General features: G+C 38.2%; 2 protein-coding genes and 3 pseudogenes across 2 annotated transcripts; 2 read left to right on the forward strand and 3 right to left on the reverse strand.

Moving 5' to 3' along the window:
* The first annotated feature begins 814 nt into the window (after positions 1-814).
* Positions 815-7,035, forward strand: LOC149834372 (small ribosomal subunit protein eS12-like). The gene is made up of 5 exons (XM_090011360.1): positions 815-868; positions 954-1,000; positions 6,026-6,317; positions 6,616-6,681; positions 6,779-7,035. Exons 2-5 carry the CDS (start codon positions 990-992, stop codon positions 6,836-6,838), a joined length of 429 nt encoding a protein of 142 aa, XP_089867486.1. The 5' UTR covers positions 815-868; positions 954-989; the 3' UTR covers positions 6,839-7,035.
* Positions 7,036-7,819: 784 nt separating this feature from the next.
* On the reverse strand, positions 7,820-12,451 carry LOC149834373 (accelerated cell death 11-like; annotated as a pseudogene).
* A 1,348-nt stretch (positions 12,452-13,799) lies between these two features.
* Positions 13,800-15,782, reverse strand: LOC149834374 (cationic amino acid transporter 1 pseudogene; annotated as a pseudogene).
* Positions 15,783-16,402: 620 nt separating this feature from the next.
* Positions 16,403-18,461, reverse strand: LOC149834375 (cationic amino acid transporter 1 pseudogene; annotated as a pseudogene).
* A 428-nt stretch (positions 18,462-18,889) lies between these two features.
* LOC149834376 (BTB/POZ and MATH domain-containing protein 1-like) lies at positions 18,890-22,172 on the forward strand (the record flags this gene model as incomplete). Its single annotated transcript, XM_090009354.1, has 5 exons — positions 18,890-18,911; positions 20,451-20,808; positions 21,026-21,374; positions 21,535-21,793; positions 22,054-22,172. Coding segments are annotated over 5 exons (1,107 nt in total), but the record flags the coding sequence as incomplete, so codon positions are not given.
* Between the last annotated feature and the right edge of the window lie 912 nt (positions 22,173-23,084).

The raw sequence follows: 23,084 nt of genomic DNA on the forward strand, positions 1-23,084 counted from the left end.
TGAAATTCGATATACACTCAAACAAGATTCCGACCCATAAAAAAATATTCTAACATGCATAAACTAAACTCATTTTTATTTTTAACCATATGCCTGATTTGAACCCATGCATGTTAATCTCCTTGCCTATCAAATAATGAAAGGTTGTCCTACCTTGTTCTGGTTCAAATCGAAGGAAGAATAAGATGCTTCAAATTTGATGACCTCCATTTTTGAGAGGGGGATTTCACGCCTTTTCTATAAAAGGGGATGCCACCTAGGTCAGTCCCTCCCTAGGTGGCATCTCTCCTTGGTAACTCTTAGGAAAGATAAGTTTTTTTAACTAACAAAAAGAAAAGTTTATTTTTTAAATAAAATTTTCTTATTTAATTTAAAATTTAAAACCTTAATTAACCTTGGATCATGGATCTTATCTACAAAGTTTATGATCCAATCCAATGGTCCTCGCATATACTAAACCCCTTAAGACCATTTAAAATAATAATATTATTATTTACCACAAAAATAGCTAAAAATACTATTAATTAAATTTCTATAATCTTGAAAAAATTAGAGGTATTACATCCCTTGGACTAACCAGAAAAAAAAACATAGTAAAGCTTCAAGTCGGAACCGGGTACAAAAGTATGCTGCAAGATCCGAGTGGGGTCCATATACAAGTGTGGACCCTCAAAATTTGGATCCGTTGCCTGTTCAAGCTTAACCAGGTCCATATCCGACCCGTTTACGTTACTATGGGTCCATTTAACCGACCCGGGCTCTTAGAAACCCTAAAACCCCAAGTCTCCGTTATAAAGAGTCCACCGCTATCGTTGCGTTCTCTCTGTCTCTACCGTTCGCGCTTCTTCCTTAAAGTCGAAATCGCAGGGTTTTTTTTCTCTCTTCCCGTCGAATAATTATCTTGGTTCTCTTTTTCTGCTGTTTTTTCTGAGTTTTTTCAATTAGTGTTGCAGGAAGAGACGCTCAGAGGCCATCCTTCAGCCATTAAAATGTCTGCCGGGTACTATTTTTCAACTTTTTCCCCTCACATTATTCGTTTTTTATTTGGTGGTATCGGAGATTTTGGTTGTTCTCTTAGTGGGTGTTGCGGAAATTTGTTGTTTCTCCTCTTGAGTGTGTGATGGGGTTGCTGGGTTTTGTTTTTAGTCTTGTTTCTATTTAATTGTGGCTGGTTTTGTTAAGGTCTTATTGTAATTGAACTCGGGATGGAAGTTTAAGATGTGCTTCTTATTTGTTTTGAATTTTAGTGTTGACTTGAAAGTGGGTGATTCGAGTGATTTCTTTGCTGATTTTTCTTTTGGTGCTTTGGTAATCATATAAGTGAGGTTCATGTTTCCATCATAAAAATGTTACTTCGTTACATTATTGGGAATATTCGGTGTCTTTATTCCTTTTTTCTAGATTGTGATTATTGATGTTGGGTACTATTTATTAAGATTGAAGACCCTACTAAACATTAGTTAAAAGAAGCATTTGGTATTCTAAGTCTCAACCATGAAATTCAACATTTTCCTATCAGAGAAAATGTATATGATATCAGCGAACATTGCAATATATTTGCCTCTTTGCTCGTTCAGCTTGAATTTCAATCCCCAACATGCCAAATTGGAGTGAAATAAGGAAAAAGAGAAAACGTTGTGACTCAACCACGACATAATTTCGTGGCTGTAATTTTCCTGCCATTTGCTTCTACAATGCCCTTTTCATAATATTATCGAATTGGGTCAAAGCAAAAGTGGAAACTGAAAGTCATAAATTGGGCACTGCTTTCTACAATAATAAATTAGCATTGTTGGGATGCCTTTAGCAGATTTATGGCAGTTGCGGAGGTACCATCTTTCTTATTGGATTCTAAATCTTGATGCCATAATGTTTTGACATATTAGGAGCCCTCACTTATCGTGATAATATCAGTGATTTAAGGTCAGCTGATATTATTGGCAATATATCATGATATTTTCAAAATATTAAAGCGAGCAATATTTTTGAAAAAAATCAAATTTTTAATATTTTAAGCTTGCATCTTCTATTTTTGTTTCTTTTATATTTTAAAACTTGGTTCTTTGTATTTTTTTAGGAAAATTAATGAAAGATTATTATTTTCTTATCTTGTTTATTATTATTTATATTTTTCAATTTTTTAAACTCCCAAGATTTTGCCAAGAAAAACAAACTTTTGAAAATTCTCTCTGGGAAAAACGCTCGCCGAGAAATTACCTTGAACGATATAGGTGACTATGGGAGCCACATACTTGAGTTTATTACCATTAAGATATCTGTAAAGAGTGAACGGGTTCATAAAAGCATCAAGCAGCAGGCGGCTCTATTGGGTCCTTACTGTGATGGATTTCTGGATGATAATGACCTTGAGTTTTTGGTTCACAACATCAAATCATTAGGCTCTCAAATTCCACTTGCAGAATCCAACAAAGATATATGTGCCACTGCTGTTAATAATCTCTTAGGCCTCTTCCATCATCCAGAGGAAGCACACATATATTACTGTAGAAAGATGTGGTTTGATCGGCAAAGGCTTTATGATATTGATCGGTACTTGGATTTCTCTTTCCTGTTGTTATAAGATTTTATATGTTGAATAATAGAAGATGATGTATATTGTGATCTTAGTTTTCAAAGGCGCCAAGCGGAGCCTAGGTGGTGAGCTCCCTAAAAAGACTAGGCGGGGCCTAGTCGGGACTAGTTGGTACCCCAAATCAAAAAATAAAAAAAACCGTAGAAAATATGTAAACAATCTGTGAAAACTAATAACAAACATGTATTCAACATAAAAACAATCAACAATAAGCAATAGACAAAAAATAACATGTTGTCAAACACTGGAAAGCAATTATATTAAATAATCTTCTCAAAAAATAAAAAATAAAAAATAAATAAACAATTGAATAAACAAACCATACAACTAACAATGTGATTGAACAATATACAAAAAAATAAAATCATGTATACAAAAAAATTAACAAGTCAATAGTAGACTTAATATAAGCAATAGATAAATAAGAATAAAAAATGAACAATTGAATAGACAAACCATGCAGCTGATAACCTGCTCAAAAAATTAAGAATAAATGAACAATTGAATAACCAAACCATACAACTAATAAAGTGAATAGACAATATACAAAAAACAAAATCATGTATACAAAAAATTAACATAGACATAATATAAACAATAGACAAATAAGAATAAGAAATGAACAATTGAATAAACAAACCATATAACTGATAACCTGTTCAATGTAAATAAAAGGCAAGTGGGAAACTATATAATAAACAGATTATATTATAAATCACATACATACACATATATATTTATATATACTTGCACTATATATAATATATAATATGCAGAAATACAATATTGTATATGCTGAAATACAATATAATTAACAGGAAGAAGAAGGAAAAAAAGGAAGAGGAAGAAAAACAGGAAGAAGAAGAAAAAAATGAAGAGGAAAGGAAAAGGAAAAAAAGGAAGAGAGAGAGAGAGAGAGAGAGAGAGAGAGAGAGAGAGAGAGAGAGAGAGAGAGAGAGCATACCTTAGTTGGGTCATCCTCTTCTTCTTCTTCTTGCAAAAACCGAGAGGAGAGAGGGAGAGAGTGCGAAAAGAGGGGGAAAGGGGGCAATTAGGGCCCCTTTTTTCCCTTTTATATGACCCATATGGGTCAACAAAAAAAACAGGACCGATTTAGGCTTATGCCTAGTCAGTCCCAGCCTAGGCGCTAAATTAGGGCCCCAACACCCAAGCCTAGTCGCCCAGGCAGTGGGGCTTTGCCTAGGTCGCCTAGGCGCTGCTTTTCATTACCTAGATTGTGATTGATGCATTTTGAACCCTTTGTGATTTGGTGAATGGGAATTTGAAGTTCAAGTTAAAATGGCAAAAAAGAAGAGGTGAAACTCTCTTGGTTAAGTAGCTAGGCATGCAAAGGTGTGCTCAAGTTATGCAATGCAATTAATATGATTGCTTAGGATCTATGTCACAGGGACTCTTCAACTAGGTGCCGCATCGGCACCCGCACCCGCACCCACAGCACCTGCACCCGCACCCGCATCCGCATCCGATGCAGTCAACCTGACCCTGGGTGCAGTCAAAACACCCAGGGTCATTTATGTCCAACTTTTGGGCTTTATATATATATATATATATATATATATATATATATATATCAATAATTTTTTATATTTTTGCCGCACCCCCGCCCCCACACCCGCACCTGCACCTGCACCCATGTGACATAGCTTAGGATATTGTATTATGACCAAATTATCAGATCCCAGCCCAGGATATCTTAGATCCTTGGGCAATAGAATATATTAGGTTTCTTCTGACTATAAGGAGCTTTCAATGATGCTCAAACATAAATATAACTTATGTCGATCAACTTTCCACAAGGATGCAGTGAAAATCCTCGAAAAATGATTTATGTAATGTATGATGGATGCTACAATAAGGGCCAAAATATAGAAAAGCAGGAAATGTAAGCATATGCCAAGAAGACTCCTTGGATCATTCAAATGACCTAAAAGAAGACACTAAAACAGAGCTGATGTTTCATAATTGCAATTATCAATCCTTTAGATGTGTGAATGAATAGCAATGCCGGTAAAACTCCTTGATTTTAATAAGTTATTTTTAGGATATGGATTTAGGGTTCAATGACAGGGACAGAGAATTCAGAAAAAGAACAGCTATCCACCAATCTGTGTGAAAACAAGCTGAAAGTGAATTACATGATTTAAAAAAAACATTTAAAATTTTCCATAAATTTTTAGATCTGTTGATTTTCATCCTGTTCTTTTTCTTCTTCCCTTTTATATTTGATCCAGTGTTCGATGTTTTATTTATTTTTTAAGTTAACATTTCTCTGTTAGATATAAGTTTAAGAAGAACTATTTCTACCATCACCGCAGTCAACAAGTCAAACTTTGTCAGTTCCACAACAGCTCTCAGGTTTGCCAAGTCAAACTTTGTTAAAACATCCTGAGCAAATAATGCTGAAGGCAATTTCATGTTAGCATTGGAATTTATGTTGCTTTGGAGATTTTCTAAACTCGATTATCTTTTGCTTGATGCATTTAGGCATATTGCGAACAAGTTTCATCAGAGTTACTCACTTTTTACTGGTTGCAATGGACAGTATTTTTGTCTGCAATTTGTCAATAGTTAGATCATGGAGTATTTCCTCCAATGTATAAAAAAGCTCTGAGTGCTTGATTGGCATATTTGTCTTTTTAGAGAAGCTTTTGTTAGTTTGTGATGACCAAAAAGAAACTCAAAGGACATCATTGAAAGTATCTATTGCTCACTTCCAAGGGTCTCTTGTTAAACATTATTTGATAAAAGCTCTGAATCCTTGATTGGCATATTTTTCTTTTAAGAGAAGCTTTTATTAGTCTTTGATGAACGAGCGACTCAAAAGAGCATCATTGAAAGAATGTGCCTATTAGTCCCATGGATCCCTTTATATAGTGGATTTTGAAGTTTATGAATTCACGTCATCTGTTAGGCTATGGTACCCGGACACTCTATTTTGCCCTCCGTACCTGTGTCGACACGCCTATCCCCTTGTCGCCACCCAAACATACGTCGACACCCAGACATGCCATTTTACCTGCGTACATACAAGTTTGTATTTAATTTATAATTTATAATTATATTTGTAGTTCATAACTATAGATTTTAGATATAGGATATATATTTAGATTATATTCAGTTTATTTTGTATTTATGTGATATATATATATATAGCCGTGTCCACATATCCACATTTTTTGGAATTGCCATGTCTGACATAGCTGTTAGGCTTAGGTCATTCTCCTCTGTTCTATAAAACTATGTCATGCAGATATACTCCATTTTGACTCCCATTCCCTATTCCTTATATATCAGTCATTCTTAAACTTCATAAAAATAGCCGTAGCCATCTCACATAACTACAAAATAGGATTTCCCCCAAACGCAGAAACATCATTTCTCTAACATGCTTAATCTAATCACTAATGCCAGGGAAGATGGTTCTGCTGCTGTTGCTGAGGCATCAACGCCGGCACTGGGCGAGCCAATGGACATCATGACAGCTCTGCAGCTTGTTCTCAAAAAGTCTCTGGCTCATGATGGGATTGCTCGTGGCCTCCATGAAGCTGCAAAGGCGATTGAGAAGCACTCAGCACAGTTATGCGTCCTTGCTGAAGATTGCAACCAACCTGACTATGTAAAGCTGGTCCGAGCCCTTTGTGCAGACCACGATGTGCGCTTGGTTTCAGTTCCTAGTGCCAAGACACTTGGTGAATGGGCTGGGGTAAACAGAACTGCACCCTACTGCTCTGTTTGTTTTTTCAATTTCCAATTCACCATTCTTAGCATACCCAAGGGGTTAGTGTAGTTGGAGCGGGCCTCAGCTGTCAGACAGGCAGTCGGGTTCGATTTCCGTGGGTGTTATCCCCCCTTGCACTAAGCCGAAGCCGGTGGGTCGAGGGGTGCACCCAGGTTTACACCCCTCGGGTGGTTTTTCTGTCCATGAAAAAAAAATCACCATTCTTAGCATGTTCATGCAATCCATAGAATTTGAATTAACTGAATTTTGATGTATTCTACAGCTTTGTAAGATTGATTCGGAAGGAAAAGCTCGTAAGGTGGTTGGTTGTTCTTGTGTTGTTGTGAAGGTAAATCTCTCTCTCTCTCTCTCTCTCTCTCTCTCTCTCTCTTGCTCACCCCTGAATTTCTTTATTCTTGTTTGTTAATGCTTTGTTGGTTTTCCAGGACTATGGAGAAGAATCCGAGGGACTTCACATTGTTCAGGAATATGTGAAATCCCACTGAGCCACTGTACCTTTTGAATTTTCTGAAATTTCTCCAAATCAAGAGGACGTGTTAGCGGTTACCAATTTTGTATTTTGAGCTTTTCCGATGATTGCTATGCTTTAAACAAATTGGATGGGAGAATCTGTTAGCTATTTATCAACCATCGTAGAAAATTCTCTACAACTTTATAGATCAAGCTAAGGCCTTGAGTGTGATATCTTACATTTTCTTGCCATTTGATTGATTAGTTGCAATCCAATCGTGCTTGTTCTTATGGCTTTATAATTGCCCTGCCGATTTATAATTAGCGGAATGCCAAAGACTTTTGGATGCCCTAATTGGGGAACTTTTGCATCAAAATGCAACATAAATCTGTGTTCCTTGTTTCTATATCTAACCTTGTAAGCGATTCTTCTCAATTTACATCCGTGTCGTGTCCCCTTGTAAACTATTCCAAAATGGAAAATTATACAAATGACGTATGAGGTAACACCCTTGATAATAATGAGCTGGAAGTCTTTTGTTAAATTAAGTGTGCCAGACACTAGTAATACATGTAGGCGTTTATTGAAAAACTTGGAAAACAACCCTTTTTCAGGATGATAAACTGTTCATATCGAAATTTAATACTGAATGTATAAATTTGCATTTAGATTTACATTTTTATGCTTATATTAACGGAAATGGGACATGAGCACGAATTTATCTCAAATGCTGATTAACGATAGAAAAATAGGTCAACGTAGCGGTACACCCACAAAATTGATGACTGGAAAAGTGCTAACACAATAATTAAAGAAAAAGTAGCATTCATAATGCACAATCTATAAGATCTAGTTTCTTTATTAATGGAATAGATGTTGCATACTACATTAACAACTATCAGAGAGATTTTATTTATTAGCATATTACAAACATAGCTTACAGAAAGCTTTCCTAGAATCACTCTATTGACGAAGAATGCAGTGAGACTTAAATTTGTTCCTTGGAGTAATTTTTTCAACTAAAGAGGAGGATCAGCAGACACCAATCTACCCCTAATCCTCTCGACGAAAAGAGTTGGTCAATGTAGTTTATAACCGGTGCAGATGCAGTCACATAAGCTTGCATCTGGATCCGAGCTGAATCCTCTGCAAGAAACAAACCTCATTAGATCATACCCATAAAACCAACAATACTGTGTGGGGATGCCAATTCCGTGAAAGATAAAAGCTAAACTCAATCCATGTTAACTAGGCCCAGGGCAGAAGTTTTATGATATATTTTACATCTACAGAGAAAGTGATTAGTCAACCCTTGAATAAGAGTGGATCCACTGTACCCAAGTTCAGGCCATGACATGGATAAGCAATAATAGGATGATGCTGGGATCAGCACAGAATGAAGAAAATAATTTTTTTCTTTGTTTCTCGGATGAGCTAGTGCTAGAAAGCTAAATTAGAATACTGGTCTGCAGGATAAGCAGCCACTAAGATAAACTATTGATATCTGAAAGGAAGTTTGTGCATCAACTGCATACAAAGAAAACTAATGATGCTATTAACAGTGAACTTTGGTACAGAAATTTATCATTCTTCAATGAATGGCTTCACTTACCGTCTTCATTTAGCTTTGCCAAGAGCTGTGACCAGGTAGGAAGAGCATACATGCCTGCAGAAACTGCTTTCCTGATGGCCCATCCATGGTAAGGAGCAAAAACCTGAGAGAATTCCCCCTAACAAAATAAAGTCACAAATAAGATCATTATACCAAGAGCCCATTTTAGATCATTCCATCAAATTAGAAAGCAACTAGAATCTCACTTTCCTTTGTTCACCACTATACGGTTGAATGGGCAGAAAAGTTCTCTTTCCAGAAAACTCTTAAAAATATTTGAAATGTAAGAACAAATGCAGCAATGGTAACACAATAATAAGGTAACGTATAATTCTTCTGGTTGCACAAAACTTAAATGCAATAACCCATTAAATAGCAGAGAGAGAGAGAGAGAGATTTACTGTAAGTGATCCCTTGAAGGCATCAAAAGGACATGCTCATGATGCTGATCCGAGGGAAAGTGAAGTATGGGACTGATTATCAAACACAATTAATCAGAAGGATCTTAGAAGTTGGCTGTTGAGCACAACAGCCAACACAACTGGGAGGTGATTTCAGTATTCATGCATCTAGAGACGTGCTATGTTTGTTCCATGACCTCCATCCTGTGATACATCAGAAGTCAATAGTAGACACCAACAAAAAAAAAATCTACCTCTTTTTATAACATTATGAAAAACATTGATAATATCCTTTTGTTCTTTTACACATTTTTAATCATTTTCCGTTTAAAAAATGCAAAGACTTTCAGAGGTTAAATTATGTCTAGATTATCATAAGAAATTATTGATAGCAATTTCAGGGTGTGCACGTGGTATGTATAAAATCTTAACTAAGCAAGCATGCTTTGTATTTCAATGGTGCAATATCCAGAGGGATGCATTGTGTTGCCTTTATGACAATTTTCTCACTCCATTTTGTGAAACACCAAAAGCATGTTTGGTATGAAAGAATATCACAGATGAAGATCAAAGTAGTGATGTCATAAGAGCAGCCTAGTATTAGCCACTCTAGATATAAAAAAAAAATTTAACCACATTATGCATTAATTTGTTGATTCACTCTGCTCTATTATAAATTATCAATTACAAGGAAAAGCTTCAACAATTTCATAAGCGACCAAAAAGTTGATCACTGTGTACTGCATATCCTCGATGTTATATTTCATCTACATTATCAAGGTAAGAAGTGTAAGTTCATTTTAGTTCTTGTAACCCTTAAGCAATGGGTAATTATCTGAAAGAATTGTTAGAAACTCAAAGCACTTGATAAGGGAAAAAAAAAGAAAAGTGGCAATCCCCAGAATAAAAAAGGAAGGATACAGAGACATACTCATTAACTAGAATTTGCTCAAAAAGAACCCTAACCATGTCAAGTCCACGTTTCACTCTAAGAAGGTTGCGAGAATGGCTCCCAGCTTTCCTGACAGTTTTGCTTGACATCATCATCAAGCAATAATTGCAATGTGTTGATTGAATTTGATGCCTTCTGTAGATCATCTGCATTGTAGAGAGAAGGATGACACAGAAAGCTCAACACTGTTACTGCATTCAAACACTTGTTAGTGACAATAGCAGATATATGTCAATCATATAAGAATACAATTACAATATATCGCAATGAGAAAACAATTCAATACTATAAGAACAGATCAATATGCCTCAGAAGAATGGCCCTGATGACATATGCAGAAGTATCTGGTCATTGGTTTACTTTTACACTTGAATGTAATCTACGGAATGCATTTAGAATAACAGATTAAATTGCTCTCTCTTCATTATAAGAAAATGAATACTTGTGTACTAGTATGCACAAAGAATTTGGATTGATGAAAACCTTTTGGACTAAAATTTTAAACTGTATTTTTAGCGTTAGAAACTGTTTAGATAATATAAAATTTGCTATTAAACAAAAAATATTTAGATATTGGTGCTAGATGTCTTTATGGAGAAAATCAACAAAACTAAATGCCTTTTCAGATCCCTCCAATCATATTGGGGCATGTGTTCCTATCGGAAGTTTCTTGATTCCAAAGTTCCTGTACAGTTAATTCAATTGAAACTTGATGAGAAACAGAAGTATTTCTTAAGTTGAAGTTAAAGTGTTGTTTCCTTTTTCCTTTTCAATAGCCATTGAAGTTGAATAGCGTTTTACATAACACTTCCAGTATGATGCTTTTTATTATGTTTCACTCTAGAATAGGTTTGTGTGCGCGTGTGTGTATGAATGTGCATGACAGCATGTGCATGTGTGCACACCTGTTGGCATCTGTGGCAGTTCTATGGCATGGAAAGTTTCATATTCTTCCATTTCATGAGCTTAATGGAAATACTGGTGAATAAGGATAACCTTAATTAGCCTGAAGCGAAATGCTTATTATACATAAAGAAACCAGAAAACATGTTCAAAATGAGCTTTTTAAAATTTATAATATTTTGAAATTGGCAAAAGGTAGTTTTTCTTCTCCTTATCATGAAGGATAGATACATTTAAAAAGTTCTTTTCCTTTTTAGAAAAAAGCTCCTTTGATATAAAAAATTTAAAGTTTTAGACTGCAATCTAAATTAAGTAGCTTAATCAAATTCATGATAAAGCTCTCTCTCATCTATTCTTCCAATGTAAATCATATTGGAAATTCTCGTATAATATATAATTGAATCAGTTGAAACTTTCTCTTTTAGGTCATAATATGTCTTGAAAAGAAGTCTTTATCCTTGGTGCCGGATGGTTCTTCAAAAAAGATAGCTCGAAACTTGAAAATTCCAGCCTGCCCTGTATCTTTCGGTCCATAGTTTACATTGTATTCAACCATCTCACAAATTCAATAAACTGTAGATGAAGAACTAAAGTACTGTTGCAGATTCAAAGACTTTTACTTGAATTTTCAAATTCTTTTGCCATATTTTGTGGTTAAAATGAGTACATTTAAGCCGAGCTATAGAGCTTGATTAAGGAGATGAATTTAGCCAAAATAACTACCTTTTGACTAGAACTCCATGCACCAGAAATAGATCAAAAAAATACCTAGTACTCATGCAATGGGAAACATGTTTCAAATAACGCAATAAGCAGTAAGAGAAACAGGTAAATACAAGGCAATCATTGGTATTATAAACTATAATGCGCTTCAGCTACATTCTAGCAAGCAACACACATGCTCAAGATGAAAAGAAAACATGGATTCGGTCGAGAAGAAAAAATTATACACAAATTATGCATTTCTTCAAAATGGGTTACGGGAAAACCCGTTATAAATTGGCCGAATCAAGCAGTGTTCACAGTGAGCTAATGCTTAGCAGTAAAGTCGACAATTCCACGTTATTGCCTTCATATTTTTGCAAGATCTTCCAAGAACCCAAGCAACTGAGAGAAAAAATTTCAAAACAGTCTCGCCCCTCCAAAAAATACATTGAAAATTCCCCGATAGGTCTCTGTATCTAAAGAATGACACAAGAACAGGTGTGTATTCTAATTCTTCGCATCAGAATACGATAAGAAAATTTAGATTATACAATTCAATCTACTATATGAAATAAAAAACTAAAGAAAATATCTATCACCCCTAGAAATAACAACAAAATCGTTACGAAACGATAACCATGGCAATCTCAAATCCACCACTATCCGAGAAGGAAAATTCGCAAAATGAATACCAGAAATTCTCCATTCCTCTAAGAACCAACAATAAAATCGTCACGAACGGAACGATGACAATCTCAAATCCGCCAAAAGATCACAAGGAAACAGATGAATTCATCACCAATTCCGAAAAATCTGATCATGGTGTCAGATAGTTATCACAAAGGCAAAGGAAAACGAGCGATAGGCGGAATGGGTGGCCGAAAATCTGATCATGGTCGTTGCTTTTCACCTTGGCAACGTAGTCCATCTCAGCGAACTTGAAGTCATACCGAGGTGGCCGAAGAGAACGGAGACGAGGGAGCATGCGCGAGAGAAGGGAGCGACCTCGACGTCGACGGAGAGATCCTTGAAGGCCTCCGAGATCCGCCTCAGAGGTTTCTCCTTCTCACCCATCTCTCTCTCTCTCTCTCTCTCTCTCTCTCTCTCTCTCTCGTTCTTGCAGGGCAATTTCTTTGAAAGCTGTCAACGGGTCGGGTTTGTATCGGATGGCCGATTCTGATTGATTCTGACAACCTTGGACAGATCGTATGGCTGATATTGGTTGCAAGTACAACCCATCTGGATCTCGATCCAACTTATGTTTAACCCAATACGTATCGTATCGGCATAAAATCGATACGATATTAACCTGAATTGGCTATTTTTTAATAAATGTAAAAAAATACTTAAAATTAAAATTTAAATATTATTTTAATGGTTTTAACATGTGTCACGTTCTGATTGACATGAAATATTTTTTAATTATTTTTTAGCAGATTCAGAACGATTTACTTGAGAATCGGTATTGGCTGTTGGCCAAGCGATTCAGGGCCGTTACCGATACTGACAACATTGGTTTTACCATAACAAGTGTCACAAATCTTGGTATCGGTGAAATCTGGATGAGGAAAAGTTTTGCTATAATTTGGAAAAGTTTTTTTCTGGAAAATATCGAAAAATATCAGCAAATATTTTTTAAATTATAAAATACGTAAAAAACCATAAAGTTAAAATATTAAAGTATTTAAAAAGTGTTTCTTACCACTTCAATATCATGTTAAAATCATGACATTTGCAAATTAAGTAATATTTTGTAAATATCGTGACTTTTTCGAATAATGTTGGCTTTTGAAAAATCGTGATAAAGTTATGATATTTTTTATTGCCAAATAACCCATACCCAAACAGGCCTTCCTTCGATGAGAAGGATTTTCATATTGTGGAAGTCATCAGTTTGAACCTGATTGTCGCCTTCTTTTGATTGTTATCTTGCTTTCCTTGGAGAAGGCTAACATCCCTCTCAAAACTTTGATAGTTTTTTAGGTCAAAACTATTATTGGATCTTTTGTTTTATGCCTTCATATTATAAATCCACTAACAATGGATCTTTTTTAAGCCAAGATGATTGCAATTATATTTGAATAGAAAAAGGGAAAAAGGTAAAGAAAGAAGAGGAATGGCCACAGTATCACCAAAAAAGATTTACATTCTGAAATATCTATTAAGTTTTATAAAATTTTAAAATATCAAATAAAAATTCTAGTTTCCTATTGTTTGTAGGGAATATTGCAGCCTAAGGTTTGTGAAAAGCAAATATTTGAACTTTCTAATAGTTGCCACATCAACTTGGATATTGAGAGAGAGAGAGAGAGAGATTAAATTTGAAAGCCCTTCTTTGATCGAATCTTCATGTACAAGAAGAGGGCACAGATAACGAATCCAATGAAAGCAATAACTAAACCAATTCGGTTGCATCAAAAGATCAAAAAAAAAGTCTAGAGCCATTTATGCAACCCAGCTTCAATTTTGTCCCACCCTCTTCCAGTGAGCTCAGTTTACTGGGCTCGGAGGACTTTGCAGTATCATAAGATGCATGGAGTCCCACAAGGAGATACTACACTAGAAGCAATGCAGTCCATACCCCGAACCTCATGAATGATGCTACATCGAACGAGCCCAGCAGAAAGATGTTGATCGCGTTCGAAGCCGATGGCAGCCACGACACGAGCGGTATGCCCCACAGCTTCGGAGCCCTGGCCTTAGTCACGAAGATGTCCAAGCCCAGTGTTGCCAAGAACCATATGGGCACAGTGATACAGTATGCAATCGATCCACCCATTTGTGCGGGTATTAGCCCAGTAGACCGCAGTATCAACACAATGAAGAAGATCAGCTTAATCTGGTTCGTCTCACCGGTGACATAGTACAGGCTTACCAGCAGAGCTACCGTGACCAACATGAAGATGAACACAGTTTAAATGGACAGCAGGTTGGACAAGATGTTGAGGCTGGTGAAGAAGGCAATGATGCCAGTGGCTGCTAGCATGACCACGGTAGCGTTAACCGGGGTACCGGTGTGATCATTGACGAGTGCAAACCAATGAGGGATCATATGGGTCCGGGAGATGTGGGTCAAGTACCAGGCCTGACCGACCGCACTCACCAAGAGGATGGTTGCCATCCCCTTCAGTGCACCAAATGCTACAATGTACTTAGCCCAGTCCATCCCTGCATTCCCAAATGCAATTGAGAAGGGTGCATATGCATGAATGGTTTTGTAGTTCTGCATGAAGCAGAGGGTCACAGCCATGAGGCAGTAGAACAATGTTGTAACAGACATCGAGCCTACCAGACCAATTGGTATGTCCCTAGCTGGGTTCTTGGACACTTCAGCCATGGTAGAGACAGCATCAAAGCCCACATATGCAAAGAACAGTACTGCAGAGTCCTTGAAGATGACACGAAGACCTTACGGGGTGAAGTCTGTATAGTTGCTAGGCTGGGCCTTGGTCAAGCCGGTGACGATAATGAATAGAATTATTAACACATAGATTATGGACGCAATGTAGTTGAAGCGCAAAGCCCCCTTGGTACTAAGCGAAGCAATGATCCTGATGAGGATGGTGACCGCAACTGCTATGGGATCAAACTATATTTTATCGCAAAAATTGATGATACCAACTTCAAAGCAAATAACATCTAAAAAATATAGTCAATTAATTTCTCTCTAGAAAAGATCAGAGGGCGTCGATGAGCACTGCACTCATTTGGTAGGAGCGACTCATGAACATCAAGTTGTTGACGGGATGTCACAAGTTCAAAACCCATGAGCGTGCATCCCTTGCTGCGAGTCATTTGGTAGGAGTGATTCATGAACATCATCCAGTTGACGGGATGTTACAAGTTCAAAACCCACGAGTGTGCATCCCATGATGGGAGGCCAAGGATGGGTGTACTTTCTTTTGGGCCCAAGGGGCCTAAGGTTTTACACCAATGAACTCAGTGACCGGCTCCCTCTCCCTGCCTCAACCCCCCCCCCCTGCACATGCACAAGCTCATATACACACAGATGACCAAAACATGCTAAGCAAAACATGTTAAAGGCTCTCTCCTTTTTTTACCATAGAGATGTAACATACATGTTAAAAGCAAAACATGTTAAAGGCTTTAAAGGGATCTGCTCTTGGAGAGTTTGATTCTGATGCATGGGTAAGTTTTTATAAAATTGATCCAAAAACTTTGTAAATTTTTTAGCCTCCAAATATTTTTTTTATGGTAGAAACATAATCTACGTGTCAATTTCTAGTAAAGAGCACTATGAACACATTTGTGGAGTCAGAATTGTAGAAAACACATAAAATCCATTTAGATATTTTCATCGTATATATATAAATATATATAGGAAAAGTTGTAGTGGCTAAATGCATTTGTACTTAAAGAAAATGCACACACGCTGATTATCCATCGCGCATGTGATGGACTCTCAATGCGCATCCTACAAAGAAAAAGATTATTTAATGGCGCTTTTGAGGTGCCGCTAAATAGCTCAGTGGATGCCGAGGTTTAAAAATTTTGTTTTCAGCGGCGCTTCAAAAGCACTGCAATGATCTTTTTTCTGGACGCACACTGAGCGACTGTTACGCGTGCATTTTTCATTAAGCACGCGGTACTAAGTATTACTTAAATCTGATCATACAGACACATTTAATAAGAAACAGGAAACAAAACTTGGATCATGTTTTTAGATGAAATACATGATTTTTTAAGCTTTGAATATTTAAAAAAATCTTAGACCATTACGTAATGATTCGAGACTAGATTTCTATAAAATCAAACATGTAAAACACATTTGTAGGATCAGATTTAAGAAAAACATGAAAAAACTATACGAAAACCGATTAGCATGACAGTTAGCTAAAAAACTGAGTAACAGCTACCCTGGCCTTAGGCACGGGGTAAAGAGAGATTGAAACTTTTAAACCCTTTCTTCAACAAAAGTTTTATATACTAACAGTCAACACATAAATAACAGAAAGCATTGAATAGGCCAAACACATCCGAAACATTCAAGCAACCAAGTATCAACTATATATGTCCTGCCAAGCCAGACTGACCCTCTTCCACTGAGTTCAACTTGCTGGGTTCCGACGCCTTTGCAGTGTCATAAGATGCATGAAGACCCACAAGGAAATAGTACACCAGAAGGAATGCAGTCCATATCCCAAACCTCATGAACGATTTCGCATCGATCGAGCCCAGCAGAAAAATGTTTATCGCAATCGACGCTGAGGGCAACCACGGCACGAGCGGTACGCCCCACAGCTTCGGAGCCCTGGCCTTTGGCACGAAGATGTCCAAGCCCAGTGTTGCCAAGAACCATATGGGCACAGTGATACAGTAAGCAATCCACCCATTTGGGATGGTAGCCCAGTAGACCGCAGTAGCAATAGAGGACCCAAGTATCAACACAATGAAGAAGATCAGCTTAATCTGGTTCGACTTAGTCGTCTCACCGGACACATAGTACCGGCGTACCAGCAGAGCCACCGCGACCAACATGAAGATGAACAGGGTTGAAATGGACAGCAGGTTGGACAAGATGTTGAGGTTGGTGAAGAAGGCAATGATACCAGTAGCTGCTAGCATAACGGCAGTTGCATTAACCGGTGTACCCGTCCGCTCGTTGACCAGCGCGAACCAAGGAGGGATCATATGGGTCCGGGAGATGTGGGTCAAGTACCGGGCCTGGCCGACCGCACTCACCAAAAGGACCGTTGTCATCCCCTTCAATGCACCAAATGCTACAATGTACTTAGCCCATGTCATTCCCACACTCCCAAATGCAATTGAGAAGGGTGCATCCGCATCAATGCTTTTGTAGTTCTGCATCAGGCAGAGGGTCACAGCCATGAGGCAGTAGCAAATTGTTGTGACAGTCATCGAGCCCACTAGACCGATTGGTATGTCTCTAGCCGGGTTCTTGGTCTCTTCGGCCATGGTCGAGACCGCGTCAAAGCCTACATACGCAAAGAACAGCACCGCAGAGGCCTTGAAGACGCCGCGAATGCCGTAGGGGATGAAATCTGAGTAGTTGTTGGTTTTCGCCTTCGTCAATCCGGCGATGATGATAAACACAATTACCAGCATATGAATTATGGATGCAATGTAGTTGAATCGTGAAGTTCCCTTGGTGCTAAGCGAAGCGATGATACCGATGATGATTACTACTACAACAGCTATGGGATCAAGCTTGTTGTAGTTTGTGGCGAGGTTTGTGATGATCCGGAACTTATCAGGATGGTGGCCTAGAAGGGTGGCGAAATAAGATGTCCAGGACCGGGCTACGGCTGCTCCACCGATTATATACTCCAAAAGAATGTTTCCGGCCGCGATGAAAGCTACAAAATCTCCGAGCTCAACTCGAAGATAAGCAAAAGAACCACCTGCACAGAGGGATCAGATCAACACCAGGCGTGGTTAGGTGATCAGGCCGGCCCAAGTACTTTACAAAGTAATCGGGCGACACAAAATACAGAAAATCACTAACGAGTGCAGTGATTTTCTGTGTAAAACCAAATACAGAAAATCGCTATGCATGCAACAATTTTCTGTATAAAACACAAAATACAGAAAATCGTTATAAGTGCAGCGATTTTCTGTGTTTTGTGTGGGCCGAGTACTTTGTAAAGTACTTGGTCTCGATCACTGGATATGATCGAGAGAAATAGGTGGGTGAGAAAGAAAAATGGGGCACACCTGCAACAGGAATCTCGACGGCGAACTCGGTGTAGCAGAAGACAGAGAGCATCGCGGAGATGCCGGAGACCACATAAGAGAGAACCACGGCGGGCCCCGCGTCAGCCTCGGCCTCCAACCCGGTAAGGACGAATATGCCGGCGCCTATGACGGCCCCCATGCCGAACCAGATGAGGTCCCACCAGGAGAGGTTCCGTTTCATGTCATGCTGGCTCCTGGCCCGCACCTCGTTGAGCTCAGTCTGGTCAAGGGACCGACTCGTGATCCGATCCGTCAGACGGATCTTGGTCTCCTTGAGGGCGTTGAGGTAACTCCCCCAACTGTTGAAGGACTCCTCCGGGAAGAAATCATCCTTGCTGCACGAACAGCCTCTCCTCTTCGCGACCATCATTTTTTTTTTCTTCTTCTTCTTCTTTCCCTTGATTCAAGGAGATGGTTGGGGGTCTTCTTCACGGTGTTGCTGATTCACTTATCCTAATAACCTAGAGAGAGAGAGAGAGAGAGAGAGAGAGAGAGAGAGAGGGGATGAGAAAATTGCAAGTCGGAAAAGGCTATCCTGGTCTCTTGGAAAGAGGAAGGGAAACTGGGGAGACTTCCTTAGAGGGTCACTCTCACCAATCACCGCTATAAACTAGTTGGCAAGAGAAGGGATTTCCATAGAGCGAAAAAGGAAAGTATGGGGAAGGAAGATATTATTCTATATAAGAGAGATCCGGTTTGGGTTGTACTTGGATACTGCCAATTTGCCAGAGTACAACAAAGTTTCCCATTGTACAGGGAAAAAAAAAATATGCCCCAAAAAAAATGAAATAATCTTCTGCATCCGCCCCCCACCCCCAAAGAAATATCTTCTGACCCTCCAAGAAAAATAAAATATCTTCTAGCTCCTCCCAATAAAAGCTTCTGGGTTACCCTGAGTTATACAACTATACCATTGACTTTTGAACCTGCAACCTCCCAACACAAGGTGACATGCACTAGCTGCTCCTACCAGACAAGCGGAGCCCCTTTGGTTGGTTGGTCTATGCATTTGGACTTCAATGGTTGGTTTCCCCGTTTGATACGTACCCTGGCCCAATCCCAACTTGGCCGAATAATAGGTGAGGCTGTTTTCTGATCCACCAGCTTGACTATATAGATCGACCTTTTAATTGGACAAGGCTAAACACATGGAGAGTCCGATTCTGAACAGCCAAAAAATTTCAAAACCTCCATCCGGGATCCCTAATCTGCAATAGCATTGGAACCAATTTCACCCTAATATGTGACCTCGTTAGCATATAATGCTTTCTTGACGAACACAGATAAGGTTCGTGTTTTGGCCGATGCCCAGCCAGCATAATCTCTGGGAGCCAGGGACGTAGCAAAGGAGTTTTACCATGCATGAGCAATGTTGTCAAAATCGTATCAACTATCGAATCATTTGGCCAACGATTCCGGTGAATTGGCCGATACCGATTCTCAAGTAAATCGTTCTGATTAAAAAATATTATGTGTAAATAAGAACGTGACACATGTTGAAACCATTAAAATGATATTAAAAATTAATTTTAAGCAAATTTTTATATTTATTAAAAAATAGCCGATTCAGGTTAGTATCGTATCGATTTTCTACAGATACTATACAAATAGGTCTATATATTCGCACTGATACTGACAACATTGCCTCCAGGGTCGATCTAAGATTCAGGTCAGTATCGTATCGTATCTATTTTCTACAGATACTATACAAATAGGATCTGGGGTCAGGGTTCATTCAAGTAATAAAAAAAAACGGTTGGCATCTCTTACCGGAAATTTGCAGTCCTAAACGCATTAAACTAAACCATAATCTGATAACAGATGTCATGTGAAAACCGATTTCCAACTGCTTCTCAAAGATCCTCTAAAAACACCTTTTCAGAAACGGATATCCAAAGGGGAGAGAGAGTCATGATTTATTCAATAGTCACAAGCATTAAATATCTTGGAATTTATAGGCTTTCTAAGAAAATCTCGATAGTTTAAAAAAAAAAAAAACATAATAAGTAGGGAATAAAAGAGGTAACTGGAACTGAAAATATCCTGGTACTATAACGATATTTCAGATCTCCCATATTTTGAGAATATCATGATATTTTCTTTATTGAGCTGATTTTCAACATAAAGAAAGCCACTAACAGGTGTTTTATGGTTTGAATAGAATCTCATCCAAGGAAGAGAACCACATTGAATAGGAAACCAAGGAATTTAGGAGTTGTTATTCCTCAAGACTCTGGATATGGTTGGGCTTTAAAAAGGAACCAATACAAACTATTCCTTCCTTCCGCCTTCCGTCCCTCCCTCAGACGACCCTGTACATGTTTGGGGACTGTTGATATGGATATTGACAACGCTTCCTCCTCCCCCGACGTCACCACCACCACCTATGTCACCCAAACCATCAATGGTCATCACCATCTCAAGATCAACGGCTACTCCCTCTCCAAGGGCATGGGCGTCGGCAATTACATAGCCTCCGATGCCTTCATGGTCGGCGAGCACTTCTGGGAGGTCCGCTTCTACCCGGACGGTGATCGCTTCTATAAACCGAAATACGTCTCCCTCTTCGTCGCCCTCGCCAGCGACGCGACCAACGTGAGGGCCGTGTTCGGATTGAAGTTGATGGATCAGAGCGGGAGAGATGAGCACAGTGATCACACCCAACTGTTTGACAGGGACGGACCATACACGTTAACAAATCGGGAAACCTCCTGGTATGACTTTAATTAACCTGCTGTTGGTTTTTCTCTTTATCTGCAAATTTTGTTCTTCCTTCTTCTTTTTCTGTTTTTTTTTATGGGCTCTGTAAAGATCTCTTAATCATGCTATTATATTCGTTTGGGTTAACAATTTGATTATAATATACGTGAAAAAAAGTTGCATGCTTTCTGTCCACAGCTACTTATGATGCATGTTTTGGGTAATGCACAGGGGGTACCCAGACTTCTTGAAGAGATCTATTTTAGAAGGGTCAAACTACCTTAAAGACGATTGCCTTTTAATTTGCTGTAGTATTGGTGTTATTCTATCACACACTGAGCGACCAAATCTGTGCCCCATTTCGATACCGCCCTCTAACATTGGGCAACAATTTGGACAGCTCTTAGAGAGTGGAAATGATGCAGATGTGAGTTTTGTGGTTGATGGGGAAACCTTTACTGCTCACAAGTTGGTACTTGCCACACGTTCACCTGTATTCCAAGCTCAGCTTTTTGGGCCAATGAAAGATCAAAACACAAGTAACATAAAGGTTGAAGACATGCAAGCATCAGTGTTCAAGGTTGTCAACTATCCTTCAAGATCTTATGCTTTTACTAATTTTCAATCAATTTCTTAGCCCATTACTTATCTTACTAGATATAAATAATTAAATACGTAAGTACTTTGCCAAGCTCATTCAATGAACTCAATACGGGTTCTTCTTGTTGCTGCATTTGTAGGCTTTACTCCACTTTATATACTGGGATTCGCTTCCTGACCTGCAAGAGCCCGCGGCTGTAGCTTCAACTTTAATGGCACAACATCTACTAGCAGCAGCTGACCGCTATGACATAGAAAGACTAAGGCTAATTTGTGAAGTTGAGCTCTATAAAGAAATCAGTACAGACACGGTTGCAACAACTTTAGCCTTGGCAGAGCAGCACCACTGTGTTCGGCTTAAATCAACTTGTCTCAAATTTATTGCAGCAAATCTAACAGGTAAGTAGACACATTCTCTCCACTTGATTCTTGTGCATATTGAACAAACTCCAGCCCAAGGTCTCACAACTAGTATTGTCATGAAAATCAGTTAATGAGATTTACCATCTTATATGTTTTTCAAATGGGATTTTGACTTCAAGAAAACTAAAAATGGAAGCTTATTATCAGGATAAAGTAGTTCAAGATGGACCAAAGTTTATTTTCATCCATGACTGTGGGATCAGTGATGTTAACATGTTTATGTCATAATGTTGCAGTTGTTATGAGAACTGAGGGTTATAAGCACTTGGCGAAGAGTTGCCCATCTGTTTTGAATGAACTCTTGGGATACATCGCAGGAAGTGAGCATTCAAGTCAAGCTGGATGGGAGCGATAGCAGTGGAAGAAGATTGAAGCAGTGGACATTTTATTGCACTTTATTTCTGAAATTGTTCAAAGATGTGTTATTGCTTCATTTTTTTTCTACTCTTTAGTTTTCAGTTATTTGTAGATATTCTTCTTCCCTGCAGTAGGCATCAAAAAAGCCAGATTTTACTTGTCAAATTGAATGTACTCGGCATTTTTACTGTCATGTCATCATTACATAGGCAATGCCTGTCACAATTATTCATGTTTTTGCAAAAGTGAGACCACGAGGACATGAAATTTTTTAATCAATAAAAACTATTTTTTGAACATTTTAACATTAAAAATGGTTTTTATTAAAAGAAAATTAAATATAATCAAATATTATTTAAAAAATATTGTGCATGTCAGTGTCCGTGCACTATGGACACGAAACCAAAATGGCGTGTCCCTATGACATAGGGCAATGCATGGCATGAGGATAGTTAAAAACTATAGCAGAACATTGTGGAACAATAACCATGAGGGTGTGGCAGATTAATGTTCGAATCTCAAAATCAAAATTCTTGGGGGAAGATATATCATAAATGTTGCCACGATTTTGAGGATCACATGGTATTATCGTGACAAATTCACAGAACCATGAAAATATCAATAAGAGCACACTATGTTAAAACTCTGGCTTATTTTGCATTACATGAGATGGTATTTCAATGTTCTATAGCTTTGAATTTTTAAACTGTTTATATATCTAGTTTTGTTTTAGTAGTTTTAAAATACAATTTACCCCTACATTCTTCCAATATCTTTCCCAAACACACAAAATTTCAGGTTGTGAGATTTTTTCCTTGCCAAGAAAATCTTGTGTGATTATGTGACATCAAGCCATGAAACAAACACACTTCTAGAGCTGTGAGGGATGTCAATCATCAACATTTTAGGA

Source organism: Nuphar pumila, chromosome 6, assembly GCF_984573655.1.
Source record: "Nuphar pumila chromosome 6, dmNupPumi1.hap1.1, whole genome shotgun sequence".
NCBI classification, from domain to species: Eukaryota; Viridiplantae; Streptophyta; class Magnoliopsida; order Nymphaeales; family Nymphaeaceae; genus Nuphar; species Nuphar pumila.

Excerpts from the sequence above, each read along its gene's own strand:
- LOC149834372 (XM_090011360.1), top strand. Across the intron at positions 6,318-6,615 it reads CACTTGGTGAATGGGCTGGG|CTTTGTAAGATTGATTCGGA; the intron begins GTAAACAGAACT and ends TGTATTCTACAG. Across the intron at positions 6,682-6,778 it reads GTTCTTGTGTTGTTGTGAAG|GACTATGGAGAAGAATCCGA; the intron begins GTAAATCTCTCT and ends TTGGTTTTCCAG.